Source organism: Cornus florida, unplaced genomic scaffold (genome assembly GCF_030987335.1).
Source record: "Cornus florida cultivar Cherokee Brave unplaced genomic scaffold, ASM3098733v1 CherokeeBrave_3.0.0_Hap2_Chr06, whole genome shotgun sequence".
Taxonomy (NCBI): Eukaryota; Viridiplantae; Streptophyta; class Magnoliopsida; order Cornales; family Cornaceae; genus Cornus; species Cornus florida.
The window spans coordinates 45995539-46014639 of NW_026775576.1; the positions used below are offsets into that span (position 1 = coordinate 45995539).

General features: G+C 36.1%; 1 protein-coding gene across 5 annotated transcripts; it reads left to right on the forward strand.

Annotated features, from left to right (window-relative positions):
- Positions 1–13242: 13242 nt before the first annotated feature.
- Positions 13243–18889, forward strand: LOC132311423 (uncharacterized). Of its 5 annotated transcripts, none has more exons than XM_059809322.1 (8): positions 13473–13669; positions 13795–13950; positions 14028–14231; positions 14360–14449; positions 14560–14664; positions 18075–18437; positions 18523–18594; positions 18675–18889. In XM_059809322.1, exons 2-6 carry the CDS (start codon positions 13909–13911, stop codon positions 18297–18299), a joined length of 666 nt encoding a protein of 221 aa, XP_059665305.1. In that variant the 5' UTR covers positions 13473–13669; positions 13795–13908; the 3' UTR covers positions 18300–18437; positions 18523–18594; positions 18675–18889. The 5 variants fall into 5 exon arrangements, with proteins under 5 accessions (XP_059665308.1, XP_059665305.1, XP_059665307.1 ...); XM_059809324.1 differs by having other exon boundaries at positions 18523–18588; XM_059809325.1 differs by having other exon boundaries at positions 13243–13669; positions 14363–14449; positions 18523–18889.
- The last annotated feature ends 212 nt before the right edge of the window (positions 18890–19101 follow it).

Genomic DNA, 19101 nt, shown 5'->3' on the forward strand with positions numbered 1-19101 from the left:
TACCATTAGGATCAGGTAAGGGTGAGGTCATATGTTTCGGATGTCAGCAGCCTGGCCATTATGTGTTTGATTGTCCGCAGTCTTTTTCTATAAGAGCTTGCTTTGGATGTGGTCAGCAGGGCCACAGGGTTAGAGACTATCCGAGGAGGACTGGTGGATCAGGCAGAGGTTCTGGTAGTGGTCGGGGTACACAACAGAGACCATCTCAGTCTACTACAGTACAGTCTGGGTTTAAACCACCACAGCTAGTCGTATCTTCACAGGGATCGAGACCAGTTGGGAGGGCTACTCCTACAGGGATTGGTCAGCAGTCTGGGGTTCAGGCTGGAGGTTCACAGGCTCAGGCATCCCAGGGCCAAGTGTATGCACTTCCTGAGTCATCTTCGGGTTCGTCAATGGTGAGAGGTATGTTTCCAGTCTTTGGATCTTGGGCTCGCATTTTGTTTGATTTTGTTGCATCTCATTCATCCATTTCATGCACATTTGCACTTGCAACGGGATTGGAGGTTGGCTTTTTGGACCGAGTGTTGTGTGTTAATACGCCGGTCAGTGGTCCATTGGTTGTGAGCAGAGTGGTGCGGGATTCCGCCATTGTGATTGCTGGGCGGACTTTGGTTTTTGATCTCATCATTCTTGAGATGACAGGGTTTGATGTCATTCTCGGAATGGATTGGTTATCATCATCTCATGCCTCGATTGATTGCTTCAGTGGTAGAGTTTCAGTGTGTACGCCGAAGGGAGATTGTTTTGTGTTTATGGGAGATCGGGGTGATTCTCTGGTTTCAGCTTGTTATGGTGTTCGTGGTTGGGACCGCCGTGATTTCTTCTTAGCTAACATTTTAGCTGAAGAAGATGGTGATGTGGGGACAGTTTATCCATCAGTTGTTTGTGACTTCTTAGATGTGTTTCCGAATGACTTACCGGATTTACCTCCTAGAAGAGAGATTAAGTTTGTGATTGACTTGATGCCTAGTATTGCGCTGATTTCTATAACTCCGTATCGTATGGCACCAGCAGAGCTGGAGGAATTAAAGAAGCAGGTGGATGATTTAAGGCTGAATGGTTTTATTCGGCCTAGTGTTTCACCATGGGGCGCACCAATGTTGTTTGCAAAGAAAAAGGATGGTTCTATGAGGTTGTGCATTGATTATCGGAAATTGAATCAGGCAACTATCAAGAACAAGCATCCTTTACCGCTGATTGACGATTTGTTTGATCAGTTGAGGGGAGCTATTTGCTTTTCCAAGATTGATCTGAGATTTGGTTATTACCAGTTACGAGTTCAGGATGAGGATATTCCGAAGATAGCTTTTCGTACGCAGTATAGTCATTATGAGTTCATTGTGATGCCTTTTGGGTTGACGAATGCGCCAGCGGCATTCATGGATATGATGCACCATGTCTTTTACAGATATCTGGACCAGTTTGTGGTAGTGTTTGTGGATGACATTTTGGTGTATTCACGATCTTAGTAGGATCACGAGATCCATCTGAGGATAGTGTTATAGATGCTGAGGGAGCACCATTTGTATGCCAAGTATTCAAAGTGTGAATTTTGGCTACAAGAGGTGAAATTTTTGGGACACGTTGTTTCAGGCAGTGGTGTATCAGTTGATCCTTCAAAGATAGAAGCAGTCCTTGATTGGGAATGTCCTAAGAATGTGTATGAGATTAGGAGTTTTCTTGGCTTAGTGAGTTATTACCGCAGGTTTGTGAGGGACTTTTCTCGCTTAGCCGCTCCTATGACTCGGATGACCCGAAAGGGGATCAGATTTGGTTGGACTGAAGCTTGTGAGTCATATTTTTAGGAGTTGAAGACTAGATTGATTACAGCTCTAGTATTGGTGATACTTGAGTGTGGCTTAGGTTATGTTGTCTTTTGTGATGTTTCTTGGGATGGTTTGGGATGTGTGTTGATGCAGGGGGGCAAGGTAGTGGCTTATAGATGTAGACAGTTGAAGATTCATGAGCTTAACTACTCATGACTTAAAGTTGGCAGCAGTTGTTTTTGCCTTGAAAAGCTGGAGGCATTATTTGTATGGTGAGAGATTTGAGGTGTTCTCAGATCACAAGAGTCTCAAGTACATTTTCTCCCAGAAAGACTTGAATAACAGACAGAGGCGATGGGTTGAGTATTTGGAGGACTATGATTTTAATTTGCAGTATCATTCGGGTAAGGCAAATGTGGTAGCAGATGCCTTAAGTTGGAAATCTCCTAGAGTTTTGGCTGGGTTAACCATTCGGAAATGCAAGATGTTAGAGGATCTAGCAGAGATGGGATTACAGTGTTGTGATGATAGTGTTGATTATGCGTCAGCTTTTCTGTTTAGTCTTGTGGTTCAACTTACTCTTGTTACACGGCTGATTGAGTCACAGAAACGGGATTCAGATTTAGCTGCCATTCATCAGTTGATTTCAGGTGAGGATAGTAAAGGATTGAACCTTACACGTAGATGGTGGTTTAAGATTCAGAGGTTTGATTGTGGTTCCTACAGTTTGTCGAGAGGATGTTTTACAAGAGTTTCATACTTCTTGTTTTACAGTTCATCCAGGTGGTACCAAGACGTATCATAATTTGAGACGCCAGTTGGTGTATGTCAAAGCTGCTTAAAAGTGGTGATATAATGTGGACAAGTTTTAAATTTATAGAATGCCACTACCACTACAAACTATTAATGTAGCTAGAGTAAGTAGGGATTGTCCCCAGGAAAAGAAAGCGTATTTTTGTGGAAATTAATGTTGGATTAGTAGGTCGAATGATTAAAAGATGGTTTGTTGGTTGAATTAGACTACAATTTAAACTAAATAAATGCAATCTAAATCAACTAGAACAAATAAGATGTAGAGAATATGAGAGAGGAGTCTTGGGACATAGAGTTCACCACTAACCATTACTTTCCTAGACATTCGATATTTGATGGATTAGGGGGATTGTGTGTTGTAAATGAAAGTGTGTCATTAATTGAATTATCAAGCATGGATGGCCAAGTAAGCATACATTGTCTTGTCAATCTAGTGAGCAGCATAACATATCAAGTTAAGCCATTAATCCTTCTATAAGTCCATAATCAATGCACACTTATTAAATTAGAGAAATATACTACTTGCATTCATAAGCATGGAACATCAAACAACAAGCATGGATTGTCCACCTATTTAAGAAAGTAAGGCATTTACACTACAACTAAGCTAGTGATATGAAAATTAAACTAAGGATGTGGCATAATCCATCAAGAAATAAGTATGAACCATCAAACAAACCACAAGAGTAATCTATTTAAGCACCATGCCTTGGACCATCACTAGATTCATAATATCAACACACATAGACATGCATCAATGTCACAAAATCTAGAGAACACATAAACATTAATTCTATTATACATAGACATATGGATAGAATTAAATGATCAATTGGAGTTATTGAACTACACAAATTATTGTATTATATATATAAGATGTCAAGACAATAATTACAACACAAATCTCCATTAATTACAACTCATCAAAGTCTAGGAAGTATGCTTAGGGCTATCTCTAGCCCCAAGAGAATGGTTTAGCCACTCATTGATGTTGTCATCCAACCCTCAGGGTTATCTTCATGGTAGAAATCATCTCCTCTTCTTGTGTTCTTGGTAGAAACCCTAGATGAGTGGAAGAACTTTCCCAAATGGTGTATTTTTCTCTCTAATCTCTAGCCTTTTGTTAAAACCTAATCAACCTCTCAAGAATTCTCCTCTAAAAATAACCCAAAATCCTTATATAGGTAGCTCAAATGTCACACCCAATGGTCAGACCTCGTGCACTAGGACCTCCAAATGATTGCACCACGAGCACACCTTTAATTTGGCTGGAACTCTATTTTTCATGCACTTGAGGTAGTTCGATCAATCACAAGGTTGCTCGGATCGATCGAACTATGGCGGCCCACTCTTTGGATAAGGACAAGGATGAGATATTTTTGGGATATTTTTGGGAAAAGGACAAAAGTGGTAGGTGAGGAGAAGATCAAAAGCGATCGATCGATTGAAGGAAAGGTTGGATCGATGGAATATGAAATTTTCCTGAAGATAAGGACAAAAGGCTCGATCCATCATGACATGGTTGGAACGATCACAGTGTGATCAATCGGAGCTTGGTTCGATCGATCGGAGAAGGCTTTTTCACCCATTTGCTTCCACTTTGCTCCTTTCTTCCACTAGGCTTGAGATTGCTTCTTTTAATGCTCTAATTCAGCTGAATTGACTTATTTTGGGGATGAGTGCCTGGAAAGGGAAATAACATGAAATTAGACTAAAACGGGAAAATAAGATAGAATAAGGTCTTAGAACATTCAAGTTTAAGGGGTTTAAATGCGCATTTTTCAGCGCTTATCACCAGTATTGGTGGAACGGGATGAAGACAGATGTAGCTTAGTTTGTTGCTAGATGTCTTACCTGTCAGCAAGTAAAAACAGAGCATTAGAGACCTGCTGGTCTGTTGCAGCCATTGCCTGTAGCACAATGGAAATGGGAGTGTATTGCCATGGATTTTGTGACAGGACTTCCGAGGTCACAAAGGGGTAATGAGTCTGTTTGGGTCATTATTGATAGATTGACTAAGACCGCTCACTTTTTGCCTGTTAAGGCGACAGATTTTGCTGAGGCAGTTGGCAGATTGTATGTTAGAGAGATCGTCAGATTGCATGGGTTCCATTGTCCATTATTTCGGACAGGGATGCCAAGTTCACATCGAAGTTTTGGGAAGGGCTTCATGCAGCGTTTGGTTCACCGTTGCATTTCAGTACGGCATTCCATCCGCAGACGGATAGCTAGTCGGAGCGTACTATCCAGATCTTGGAAGATATGCTTCGGGCTTGTGTGCTTAATTTTGGTGGTAGTTGGGAGGATCATTTACCTCTTGTTGAGTTTGCCTACAACAGCTATCAGTCGAGCATTGAGATGGCTCCTTTTGAGGCATTGTATGGTAGGCCGTGTCGTTCTCCTGTTTGTTGGACTGAGGTGGGTGAGACAGCCGCTTTAGGGCCCGACATTGTGTTGGAAACTACAAAAAATATTAAGTTGATTCGGCAGCGGTTGTTGACTGTTCAGAGTCGATAGAAAAGTTATGCAGATTAGCGGAGACGGCCATTATCCTTTGAGGTGGGAGACCACGTGTTTCTCAAGGTTTCTCCACGAAAAGGATTGCTATGGTTTGGAAAGAGGGAAATAACATGAAATTAGACTAAAATGGGAAAATAAGATAGAATAAGGTCTTAGAACATTCAAGTTTAAGGGGTTTAAATGTGCACTTTTCAACGCTTATCACACCCCAAAACTTAAATATTGCTAGTCCTTAGTAATGAACTACGAAGAAAATAAAGAAATAGACAACTATACAACTATGAACTATGAAACAATAAATGGACAACGCCACTTTCGTAGGAAACACGATTGCATTTAGCACATGCAACAAGCTTTTTAAACCCCTAGGTTACCCCTAGTAGACGAGTGAAGTCTCGTGAGGGTTTCCAGAAATGTTATCCACAAATATTAAGCTCTTTCTCACTAAAGAGGCACCAATATTCCGAACAAGTATTGGGAGAAAACTACCTCAAGTATACAATTTTTCAACCATTTCCAAGTAATCTTCCAATATTTCAACACCAAACAAGCAAATATGGTCCTCCACACATCAAGACAATGATCATGCAAACCAAAACAACTCTAGAATCCTTTTTAAGTGAACCGGCATCAAATATGTTGTTATCTAAGCCAACTAAAGAAATGATCACATCCGGCCTCAAGTTAGCACACAAATCTAGTACCGATCATCAAGACAAAGAATGGACCTTTTATTAAAGTTTTATTCAACTAGGTGCGCTTATTCTTTTCACTCGATTTTTTTTTTCTTCTAAACCTCAGGATCAAAGATGGAAGTATAGTGCAATGTGTTGATCTATTAAGCTTTCTAGCGATCCATGAGGTCGAGCGTTAGGTCAATGACTCCCAAATTGGACGATTTTAGGGTATTAGGTGTTTAAACACCCCTAAGGACTTACAAGCTCAAATCAACTAGGCTACAAACACTACAACTGATTAGGGTTTTACCCTAAAGAACGCTAGAACACTGGTATAGCTGTAATATTACTAGCGCTCTAGTATAGGTGAAATAGTACTAGCGCTCTTAAAAGAGCGTTGGTATAAGTGTAATAGTTTAGAGCGCTGGTAATAGCCCTTCCATTCCTCTGCTTTTTCCCTTCCCTCCATTTTTTTCCCTCCGCTGATTTATGTATATAGAATATTTGGGCCCTAAACTACGTTGTTTTTTTTGGGGCCAATTAACACTGTATTCCACTTTCCCATTTCATTTTGCAAGCCCTAACGCTCTCTCTCCTTCCATCACCAGTCATTACAAAAATCTTGTAATCCGTTTGTTTTCCATCACAGCTCTCTCTCCTTCCATCACCGGTCATCACAGCTCTCTCTCCTTCCATCAGTCAGCGTTCCAAAACCAGAATTTTAATCAGAAACCAACGCCAGCCAAGAGTTGTTTTGACGGTAAAAGAAGAAGAAGAGATAAAGAATCTCTTTCCCTGGTCTCTTCAATCTCTAGTATTTTATATTTATTTCTTTTCTATACTACCAAATTAGGGTTTACTTATCTTTAAGTCAGCTTATGCATTCTCTCAGTTATAGTGTTGTTGGGTTTCGTTTATATTTGGAAGAAATTTGTTTTATTGACTTTTATGAGACATAGAAAGAAAACACACTTTTTTTCTTTTTCATTAACTTTAAAATCTCAGTACAACCATTGATTAATGTATTAAGTTCAGTGGTCTATGTGATTGTCTTCTTAGTCTTCTTTTTTCCTACCAAAAGGAGGGATATTGGTTTGCATTGTAGAACAATTTGGAGCAAGTTCAAACATTCAATTAAGTACTTAATTATATTTCTTAGCCACTGATTGTTAATCTTGTTTGTGAATTTCAAGAAAACAGAATGGAACAATGTCGTGGTAATTACAGATTCAAATTGTTACCTCAACTTTTACGATTTCATAAATTGCTCATTGAACTTTCATTTTTGTACAATTCGCATTAAACCACCTCTTGCCGTTTGCTGACGACCATTACAGAATTGACGGAGATATTTGCTGTCCTGAAATATTTATAATACCCTTTGTTATGACAAAAATCCTTTTTTATCCACATTGATGAGTGTGTGGTGTGTCATATAATTGGTTTGATTGTATAAATATATGGATATAGATATTACATGTGTATTTTTGCCTATGCAAATTTATGTGCTGATACAAAACAATGATACTTTTTTATGGGCAGTGTTGCAAATTGTGATTGTAATATGGCACAATTATGCTTTGCAAGTGCTCTGCAAGCAAAGAAGAAACTTGAGTAAAAAAATAACAAAGAGCCAAATGGTACTTCAGAATCTGTAGAAGCAGATTCCTATTTGGTTCATAAAGGAAGCAAAGAAGTAGTTAAGTGAAGGGAAAGGCAGAAACCATTCATGGTTGCGGTCAATAGTGGACCCAGAAATATAATTTATTTATTTATTTATCTGCTTGCTTGACCAAAAATAGAAATACAATTCGATAGTCCAAATTATTGGCTTGTAAAACTCTTTATTTATTTATCTGCTTGCTTGACTAAAAATAGAAATACAATTCGATAGTCCAAATTATTGGCTTGTAAAACTTCCTCTATCTAACCCTTAACGGGTTCCATCTCCCTTGATATTCCTTCAGGTTATTGCAGAACAATCAGTTGTCTGGTCCAATCCCAGCTGAGATTGGGAAGCTTTCAGAAATCCAAACTCTTGACCTTTCGGGTAATCAGTTCGTTGGTGAAATTCCAAGCTCTTTGGGTTACCTGACACATTTAAGTTACTTGTGAGTGTGACTTACATTTCAACTGTTACTCGTATTGGTTTAACACTCAGCTTGCTTTAGTTGTTTGGGTTTTAATTTTTTTGCCATAACAAGTTTTCAGGCGGCTCAGCAAAAACAAGTTGTCCGGACAGATTCCTAGACCTGTTGCAAACCTAAAGGCCTCACATTTTTGTATGTTCTCCATTCTAGTGTCAAATGAATTTCCACATTGAAGTTGTGTTAGCAATTTTATTACTAGTATTATCATCATTTGGATAAGTAGTGTGTTACTTTGTTAAATACTATTTTAATCTCATTTTGTTACCCGGACTCGGAGAATGGGCTTAATTAGGTAATCCAATTAAACAGTGAGATAATTGAATAAAATTTCCATAGGATCATCATCTTTGTTGTCCTTGATTATAGTAATGATTGGTACTATTATGAACAGTACGAGTTCTTGAACTAAGAACAACCTAAAAGCCTAAGGATTTCAATGTAGTCAACTGCATGACACCTAATTGTTTCATCTTTGGTGGTGTAAGAGCAACCTATCATCAACTTGAATAGTGTGTGTGGATTGGTTGGATATGCCAATAGTGTGTGTGGATTGATTGGATATGCCAAATGACTTAGTATGCCCGTTGTATCTTTCCTCATCAGATTGGATGTATCAAATTTTTTGTTGTTTATTTTTATTTTTTATTTTTGCTTCCTTTTGAAGCTCCTTGGCATTTGAACCTGATTGGTAACTAAATGTAGCCTTTAGTTATGATTATACAAATAATAAATATAATTACCTAATAATTATATTTATTATTTGTATAATTATATATCTTTTAATTATTACTGCATTTGTTTGCCTCATTTGATAGGTGGCAAACAAATGAAGCTCTTTGCGGTGTATTAGGGGGAAGATTATCTATATAAGAACATTAAAAATGAGCTAAATCTAAAGAAGCATGCAATGAAGCTCTATCACACACAATTTTGGTTTCCTCTTTTTTTTTTTTTTTTTTTTTTTTTTTTGTCAAATACAATTTTGGTCTCTTGTTAGCTTTCTACTTGAACTAAATTTTTTGTTTTTGTATGCTACAAGACATTGAGCTTGCTATTGCTGACAGTGTGACCCACTATAATTTAGCCTTCGTCCCGGTTTCCTTTGCATTAGCAATCAAGAAGGGGATAACTCGCATTTGATTGGCTTGCATTCTTTGACGGTATTGATGATTGCTTTTCCTGCTTTTTACTTTTTTATCTATTCATTTAAAATTTATTCCTTTTGAGTTGCATTTGTTGATCAATATATTCTACTTGTTGCATGATAGGGAAATCAACTTTGGCATATCATCTTGCTGTATATTTTATTTAGCGTACTTGATGTAATATCATGGATAGAAGTTGGATAACTTAGTCAAGGTACTTCAGATTGTAGTTTGATTAGGTTACTTAATCTAATAACTACAATTTACTCAATTTAATTTTTTATATGCATTACCATGCAAATAGGTTAAGTTCAGCATATTTGCGTGGAGTTGAAGAGTTTCTAGATATCTCATTTGAGCGAGTTGGGAAGGATGGGCGTATATATTGTCCTTGTACTGATTGTGGCAATTGTATAAAAAAAATACATTCTGAGGTGAGAGATGATTTGGTATGCAATAAGTTTATTCAGTCATACACAACTTGGTTTTATCACGGGGAAGAAGTGCCGTCATCTTCTCGGTAAACTGATGTACACACAACACATGAGGATATCAATGCAAACAAAAATGATGATATGCATGGACTCTTACACGAGGGTTTTGGGTTTTGGTGTTCCAACTGAAGGGAGGGAAGAGACCAACGGAGAAAATGATCAGCATCGAAGGGTGTCAAATGAAAAGTTAGATAAATTTTATAGGCTATTGGAAGATGCAAACCAAGAGTTATATCCTGGGTGTAAAAAGTTTTCAAAGTTATCTTACGTAGTGAAGCTATATTTAGTGAAGACTAGATATAATTAGAGTGACAAATCATTCACTGATCTGTTAAAAGTGATAAAAGATGGATTACCAGATGGCGAGACATTACCAAAAACCTTCAATGAAATAAAGAAGATGATTGGTGACCTGGGTCTTAAATATGATAAGATTCATGCATGTCCCTCTGATTGTATGTTGTATTGGAAGGAGCACTCTAATGATGAAATGTGTCATAATTGTGGCAAATCAAGGTGGAAAGTTTTTGATTCAGAAACTGAGGGCAATACGAGTACATCATCCTCATCAACAAATAAACAAATTCCTGCTAAAGTTATATGATATTTTCCTTTGAAGCCAAAACTCCAAAGATTGTTCATGTCAAGTAAGACAGCTTCTTCTATGAGATGGCATGCAGAAGAGCGAATCAAAGATGGATTAATGAGACATCCTGCTGACTCCCCAGCATGGGATAGCTTTGATAAAAGATACCCAACATTTTCTAGTGATCCTCGGAATGTCAGGCTTGCATTAGCAATTGATGGGTTCAACCCATTCAAGACCATGAGTGTTGCATACAGTACATGGCCTGTTTTGATACTCGTGTATAACTTACCCTCATGGATGTGCATGAAACAACCATATTTTATTCTATCAACCTTGATACCTGGCCCTAAGGGACCTGAAAATGATATTGATGTCTATTTGCAGCCTTTGATAGAGGAATTAAAAGAGTTGTGGGTTGATGGGGTGGAAACTTATGATGCTTCAAGAAATGAGATGTTCTGCATGCATGCAGCATTGTTTTGGACTCTTTCTGACTTTCCTGGTTATGGAATGGTATCCTGTTGGAGTACAAAAGGGTATTTGGCTTGTCCTACTTGTAACAAAGACACTTGCTCTCATTACTTAAAAAATATCAAGAAAATATGTTATGATGGGCATCGTTGTTTTCTTTCAAAAGATCATAAATATAGGCATTGTAAATCAGCATTTGACTGCATTGAAGAGGTAAGGTGTGCACCGCCTATGTTATCTGGAACACAAGTGTTACATGAATTAAAGGGCCTTGAATTTCCACCATTTGGAAAGAGTGTGCATACAATGAATGAAGATACGATGCACAATTGGAGAAAGAAGAGTATATTCTTTCAATTACCATATTGGAAGTATAATCTTCTGCGTCATAATCTAGATGTGATACATATTGAAAAAAAATATATGTGACAATATACTTTACACATTGATGAATGAGCGGAAAGGGAAGGATGGATTAAAAGCGAGACTTGACCTACCGGATATGGGAGTAAGGCCTTCACTTCACCCACAAGAACGTGGTTCAAACAAATTTTATTTGCCTCCTGCAAGTTTCACGTTATCTTCACTTGAAAAGAGCACATTATGTCGAGTGTTGAAAAATGTTAAAGTTCCAGATGAGTATGCATCTAACATTTCACGTTGTGTGAAATTGAAAGAGCGTATAATTAGTGGGTTGAAGAGTCATGATTGTCATATCTTGATGCAACAACTTCTAGCCATAGCCATTCGTAGGATTGCCAAAGAATGTTTGCTCAGTATTTGTCGAGCTCAGTAACTTTTATTGAGAGCAGTGTTCAAAGACTCTTCGGCCTGAAAACTTAGATAAATTGGAACACCGGATTGTTTTAATACTATCAGTTCGAAATGATATTCCCACCTGCCTTCTTCACCATAATGGTACATTTATCTGTTCTCTTGGCTCACGAGGCAAGGATTGCAGGACCAGTGCAATATCGTTGGATGTATCCAAGTGAGATGTCAAGATTTTTAATGGATTTTCATGTATAGTTTATGTTTATTTTTCAATAATTCTAATATTATTAAATTTCATTTTTTATATTTAGGTACCTTATGACTCTGAAAAATTACGTGCGAAATATAAGTCATCCCGAGGGTTCAATAGCAGAAGGTTATTTAGCGGAAGAATGCTTGACTTTTTGTTCACGTTATCTGACAAATATTGAGACGAGATTCGATAGGTCCCAAAGGAATTCTGATAATGTGTTTGATGGAGAGGAAGTGAATGATTGTGGTGCACAAGGTCATGCTTTGGGAAAACAAGAGTTCATTAATCTAGATGAGATAACTTTGGTGCAAGCTCATCGGTATGTTTTGTTCAATTATAATGGAACAGAACCATTCATTGAGTAAGATTAAGTTTCCCAATATATTACATGATTATATTCGTGTCAAACTTCATTTAGTTTAATAGACAATATGTTTAACATTATATTTTCACAATGCAGAAAACATAAGAGATTTCTTAAGATGAGGCAGCGCTATTTAAAACCAAGACAATTAGAGAAGATGTCTCATGATTTATTTCACAAATGGTTTAATGAACGTGTAAGTATTTAACTTTTGTGTATGTGTTAGTGTATTATAGATTTATGAAAAATTACTTTATTATATAAGTTATATCTTTATGAATACAGTTGTGAGATAATGAGGATCCAATTCCTAATGAGCTGAGGTGGCTAGTACAAGGTCCAAACCCTGTCACAAAACGGTTTAAGAGGTTTGTGATCAATGGTTTGAAGTTTCATGTTAGAGAAGTTGAGAGACAGAGAAAGACTCAGAACAGTGGAATTGTCATAAAGGCAGTGACATCTAGTTATGCAAGAGCCACCGATCAAAATCCCGTTACAGAAGATATTTAGTACTATGGTGTGTTGACTGATATCATTGAAGGTGGTATTGTTTAAGTGTGATTGGTTTGATGTCTTTTCAAAGGGTAGAGGAATAAAGGAGGATGATTTTCAATTTAAGCTTGTTAATTCGTCACGATCGTTGGGAACAGATGAGCCTTTCATTCTAGCATCTCAAGCTGAACAAGTATTCTATGTTGATGATCCCATTGACAATGAGTGGAAAGTGGTTATTGGCGCAAAACCGCGAACCTTTATGAAATGCCAGAGCATGATATTGAATCAAGTTCTGGAGCCATTTCATGCACAACATGTGGATAACAACTTGGATGTACTTGATGATAGCACGTTTTGGACAAGAGCTGATTTGCTTGGAACAACTATAGAAGAAGATGATAATGTTGATGAAGATGATGATGATGATGTTGATGAAGATGAGATTTAGGATGATTCCATATCTACTACTCAATGGATGTGAAACGTCTTTTTTGGATGTCAAATGTGTTTTTTGGATATTATAAGCTCTGATTGATTATATATATATATATATGCAGCTTTGACAATAATATTGCAGTATCATATTTTGTATCATGCACATGTAATATTTCATCTTCAGTATCATATTTTGTAGCATGCACATGTATGCTTCCCATGAAAACTTATTTAGTTTTTTTGTGTGCTTATATATTTTTAATATGTTTTGATCTATTCTTGGCACATTATTGTATAAGTGCAATCAAGGATTTTACTAAATGATCTAGTTTGAATCTTTTATTGGTCATAACAACCATGTCTCAGTATTACATTACCAAAACAGAATGTTTTTATATAATTTCCATTGGACAACCAAAAACACCCTAAAGTTTTGAGGTATTTGTTATTTCTTTTTATTAGTTTTACCTAGATTGTGCACCGCCTTTTTTTAACAATTTCATTGCATTCTCTTAAATCAATTCTCACTTTTTTGTTTGCTTCTGCAAGAAGGATAAATAATAAACTGACAATGAAACGAACGGTTAGTGAAGTGGAAAAAGTGAGTGAAGAAAATACCGAAGCTTCAACTTCAAAATCATCCCAACCACTGGCGAAGAAGAGACGGGGCCCGACACGACGCAAGAATGTCGTAAACGCGACAACCTTAATACCATTAAGGTACATATATATGGAGATCATCTTATATAGTTTACATAATTAGACTATATTCAATATGAAGGAGAAAAAATGATTTCTATCTTTATTTTTGTATTAAACATCTACAATTGTTAATTTTTGTTTAGGGTTAATAAGTTTGGATAGCCGATCGGCCTGGAAGTGGTACATATACTAATTATTTGGGAACACTTGCCCGGAGTGCTAGATTAGCTCCTTTGTGCTACAAAACTTGGTAGGAGATGCCTAAACGGCTTAAAGAGGACATATGGAACATTGTAAAGGTAAAACCCTTCAATGACATTAAAATAATTTTGATGGAAAAAAGTGGATTAACATGCAGCAATTATCACATTTTCAGGGAAAGCATGATGTGGGAATCATGTCAAAACAGTGGACATTATCCTCTATCAGAACAAAATGGAGGGGGTACAAGTGTGAATTAAAAAGTGAATATTACTCTGTTCGGGATACAAATGCAGAAAGATTGGCAAACCCACCACCTGATGTTGAGAAGGAGCATTGGGAATTTTTGGTTAGGCATTGGGGTATGCCTATGGCGAAGGTAATCCTCCATCTACCAATTTTGTTTAAAGTCAATGAGTTGAATTTATAATTTACCTGCTTTTAGTCATTATTTTAGGTGGAATGTTCTTTATTCAAAGAATGTTTACTTTTTCTCACTTTTTGTAGGAGGTCAGCGAAAAAAACAAAGAACGTCGTGGGAAGCAGATAATGTTGCATATTACAGGGACAAAAAGCTTTGCATGTGTTTTTGCCGAGGTTAGTTGAAGTTTTGGCAATATAAATTATTTCAATTCTTATGCCGTTGAATGATTATAAATGTTAGTGGTAAATAATATTTATCACAATGTCTTATGTTTCTTTTATAGATTGAGGAAAAAGAAGGTATTCAGCTTTCTCGTGTAGATTTATTCATTCGCACACATATAAATAAGGATGGCAATGCTACTGATGCTGCTGCTTTAGAGATGATTGTAAGTTTTCATGCTTCCAATTTGCAAAAAGGGGGTCACATGCCTTGAAGTGACCAATTTTTAAACTCTTTGCGGTGTATTAGGGGGTCACTTGCCTTGAAGTGACCAATTTTTAAATCATCGGCCCGTGTGGAGGCATTTTAATTTCATTGTTTATCATCGGCCCGTGTGGAGGCAATTTACTTTCTTGTATTTGTTGAAAAGCATGGGAGTATGGGATCATTGTATGGGGAGGCTTCTTGTTGATTGATTTGTGTTGTGGAGGAGAAGTATTTGCTATTTGTTGTTTGTTGTTTGTGTTAATTTGTGGAGGTTTCTTGTTGATTGATTTGTGTTGTGGAGGAGAAGTATTTGCTATTTGTTGTTTGTTGTTTGTGTTAATTTGCATTGTGCATGCATGGTCGTTTAGTGACTAAGAACTAATTAATTTCATAAACTGAAATATCTGAACCCAACATGTTTATAAAATTCTTGCATTGCCAAATGGAAAGGGGCATTATGTGGGAGACAAACACTATCTGTGCCACAAATCTCTATATGTTGCTTGAGGGATCATGCTTTCAATTTCCAAAAATCTCAAGGAAGACTCTTGAGAAAGAAAAAAGATTTTTACAAAAGGTAATAGTCATTCCCTCGAAATGTATAATGCCCTACATTAAAAATAAGAGTCCAAGACAAGATAAATAGAAAACCAGCTGCCTATTTACAAAAATGTTGATTCATTTTTAAGGTTGGAACTGATGATAATCATAGTGTTAGACCGCCTAAAGGTTAGGAGTTGATTCTTCTCTACACATTACTGTTAGTTTTAAATTAGACCTGAGAGATAAGTTGATTCTTCTTTATTTATTTATTTTTTTGAATTTTTTGTTCATTTCCTTCTTCAATGTTAATCACTCCTTCAAACTGTAGTTAATAATATATAGTGACAATTGTGACTTGCATGATCGTCGTCTCTCAGCCATTGGATATATAGTTTGAATCCTTACCGTGTCCCCAGACCATCCAACGGTTGAGAAGCAACGGTTGCCTCAGTTGTAACTAGTTGTGATAATCTTCTTAGATCATGAAATTTGTGCCAATTTAGGGTTCATGTCATCTTGCCCCACTTTTTTTTTTTTTTTTTTTTTTTTTTTTTTTTTTTTTTTTTTCCATTAAAACAAAATATCTGATGTTTGCTGGTTATTTATATCTAAGTTTTTTTCTTTCCTTGGACCCATGGTGCCGAAGAAGATTGAGACTTGGGACCATATCTAAGTTTGCTCAGAATTTTCTGCAACTATTCCCCCCTAGATTCTTCTCCTACTCTTTCCTATTCTTCAATATCTTAGGGGGAAAGTCAAAAAAGTTAAATCCTAACATGCTATTGCATTCAAAAGTATATACATACATATATATATATATATACATACATATATATATATACATACATATATATATATATGTATATATATATATGTATGCATATAGAAAATGAAAAACCATGAAGACCCTCTTTCAAGAACTAACCCTTAATCATTATAATTATGATTTTGACTGGTCATCTTGAATCCCCACTTCATGTCATGTGCTGTCATGCTTCCAAGGTCTCTCTCTATACTCCAAATTTGGTGAAGAAGGGGCTTATCTACTTTTTGCCATGCATTGGAATAAGTATATTTTAATAACAACAGAATCAAACCTCCTACCTTGGATTCAAAAGAGTTGTCTTGTTGTTAAGAAAAATAAAAATAGAATGACAGGTAAGAGAATCGAAACACACAGTTTTAGATAAGTGAATATAAAAAGGCCAGTTTCTGCTCACTCTCATTCATTTGGCAACCATGTGCCAGTTTGGAAACTATTTCTTTTCTCTGTTCTCTTAAGTTCTGCCAATAACACACCTCTCTCTGGCAGCATCTATCTATGACTCCTCATAACAGCATTTCATGAGTAAGATTTTTCACTATCTTATACTCACTCCAATCAATTCAACACACTCAAATCCTTGCCTACTTGTACTTTCTCATTTAGTACAAGTAGAAAGGGTGTCATTTAAGTTAAAAATATTTTTTGTCGGCTTTGTTTAATTTTACTTTTGATATATGTATTTAATTAAGCAAAAATTGATTTAGTCCAGTATCAATGTTAGCATTGAGAGAGAGAGCCAGCGAAACAGGAGTAGAAGTTCCAGCAACTTTACTCAGTCTTCCGGCAGACCTCAGAAGAGAAATCAACAAGTTAGCAATCGAAGCAGACTACAGATCTCATATGCTATTCTTATATTTTCTCAGCGAGAATCTTAGGAGTATCCCAGAAGTCCAAGTCAAAATCAGACAGTATTCATCAGACAGTATTCAATATTCAGCAGAGCTTATAATAAGTTTTTAATTCACAAGCCAGCTGCCCTTTATGATCCTTTTTTCTTAGCAACGCTAAGTGTAGATAAGCTTAGTGAAGTTATTGGAAAAGATACTGATTTTTAAATATAAAAACAAATTAATTTGGAAGTACTTAATCAATTAGTTTCATTTCGCATCATCAACTGTAAAGGTGTATGTTAGAATAAATAATAATAATGTCATTGCTGACATGCGCCACATATATATAGAAGCATAAGATTAAGATATACATTTGCAATATTGATGTACCTTTTGGTTTCAGATTTCCTCTGTGCTCTTAGCCTCTCATTCAATCTGTCTCTGGCTTCTCTAGTCACATCCCCTAGCTTGTCATCCTCAAATACCTGGTTTATTGTGCTTCTTTGCTGTTTCATGTGTTCAAATTATAAATGTTAGAATTACATATCACACACACACACACACACACATATGGTCTAAAAAATGTTCACTTAATATTGAAAAGATACTCTTTAATACTATGTGAGTTGGAAATGTTTGACCATCTTTTAAAATTGCACTTGGCACCCTTTCTTGATTTTGAAACATTGATGAGTGTATTAAAATTGCATGGCATATACGACACGATTTTTATGGTAGTGGACAAGCAAAACAACAAAAACAGTTGGAAAGATCTCCTTTGCATCCCTCTTTTTTTATTTTTATTTTTATTTTTTTTATTTTTTATCATTGTAGTTAAAATTAACAATCCCTTATTTTCTCTGTGTTTTTGTTTACAAACATTGAAATGGTTTTAATGAGTTTTGTTGCTTCAAGGAACTGAATTTCACTTGTCAAAGAATAAAATTTCAGTATGTTTTAACTTAGTGATTTTGTTTCTCCTTTAGGAAAAAAAATCATGTTAAGATTCTTCCCTATTTCAAAAGTTCAGTATGAATTTTCTAGCTGCTATAGTTAATTTATTTTACAATTAGAAATGTTGGACACGAAGCATTCTATTTAATTTATTTTCTATACATTCATTATTATTATTATTATTATTATTATTATTATTATTATTATTTTTTGCAGGAAAGTGTAAAAGGTCTTCAAAAAAGTTATTTTGACTCGCCTATTGGCAGTTCCAATGATTTGTTCTCCGTTGTGGGGGGACAAGAGAGAACTGGTCGTGTGTGGATGCTTGGCTTGGGGCCTACACCAAGCGATGTTTTGGGGCCCTCTCTTAGTAAAGCTGAATTGATTAATAATGCCAAAAAATTTGAGGAGGCGGCACGTGCTGCATGTGTAGAGTTGTAGGAGACCATTTCAAAAATGCAAGCCAACTATGACGGCAAGTTGGAAAATTTACGAGCCAACTATGACGACAAGTTGGAAAATTTACAATAGGAGGTGGCTATGCTAAAGCAGATGCAACAACAAAATTGTAGTGGAGAGGTATATTTATTATTAGTTTTACTCTTTACTAAATATACATTTACTTATGCCAAGATTTCATGTATTTTGTTTTGTTATTTTGAAGGGTTCTGATTTTTTAAATGCTCCTAGAGTATCCCAAAATTCATTTTCTAGCCATGATGCCAATTCAGTTAAGGTTATGAACTTTAATTTCTCTTGTATGTTAAATTTTCATTTATTATAATGTGCACTTCATGAATTTATAAAAAAATGTAGGGTAATTCAAATCAAATGGGCAAGAAGAGTAGAGTTGTTGAAGGTGAAGCTGAAGATGGGGTCGTGGCTGTGCTTTCTGAATTTCCTTCCCCTTGGATGGGTTCTTTTTGAAAAACTTCTACTATACATTTGTCAAAAATTCTTAATTCTTTTTGTGTGACATTTAATAGTTTTATCTAGACAATTTGGATGGTATTTTCATATTGGCAGGTTAACTTGTGGTTGTATTAGTAGACATTTGGCTTTTTGATTGACATTTTTTGGGTTTTGGTTGACAGTTACCAGCTTTATCTATTAGTAGACAATTTCGATGGTATTTTTCATATTGCAGCAATTTAAGTTGTTGTATTATGTAAAAACTATTTGGATGGTATTTTTATGTTGCCAACTTGTGTTATATTGGATGACATTTTAGCAGCTTTAACTT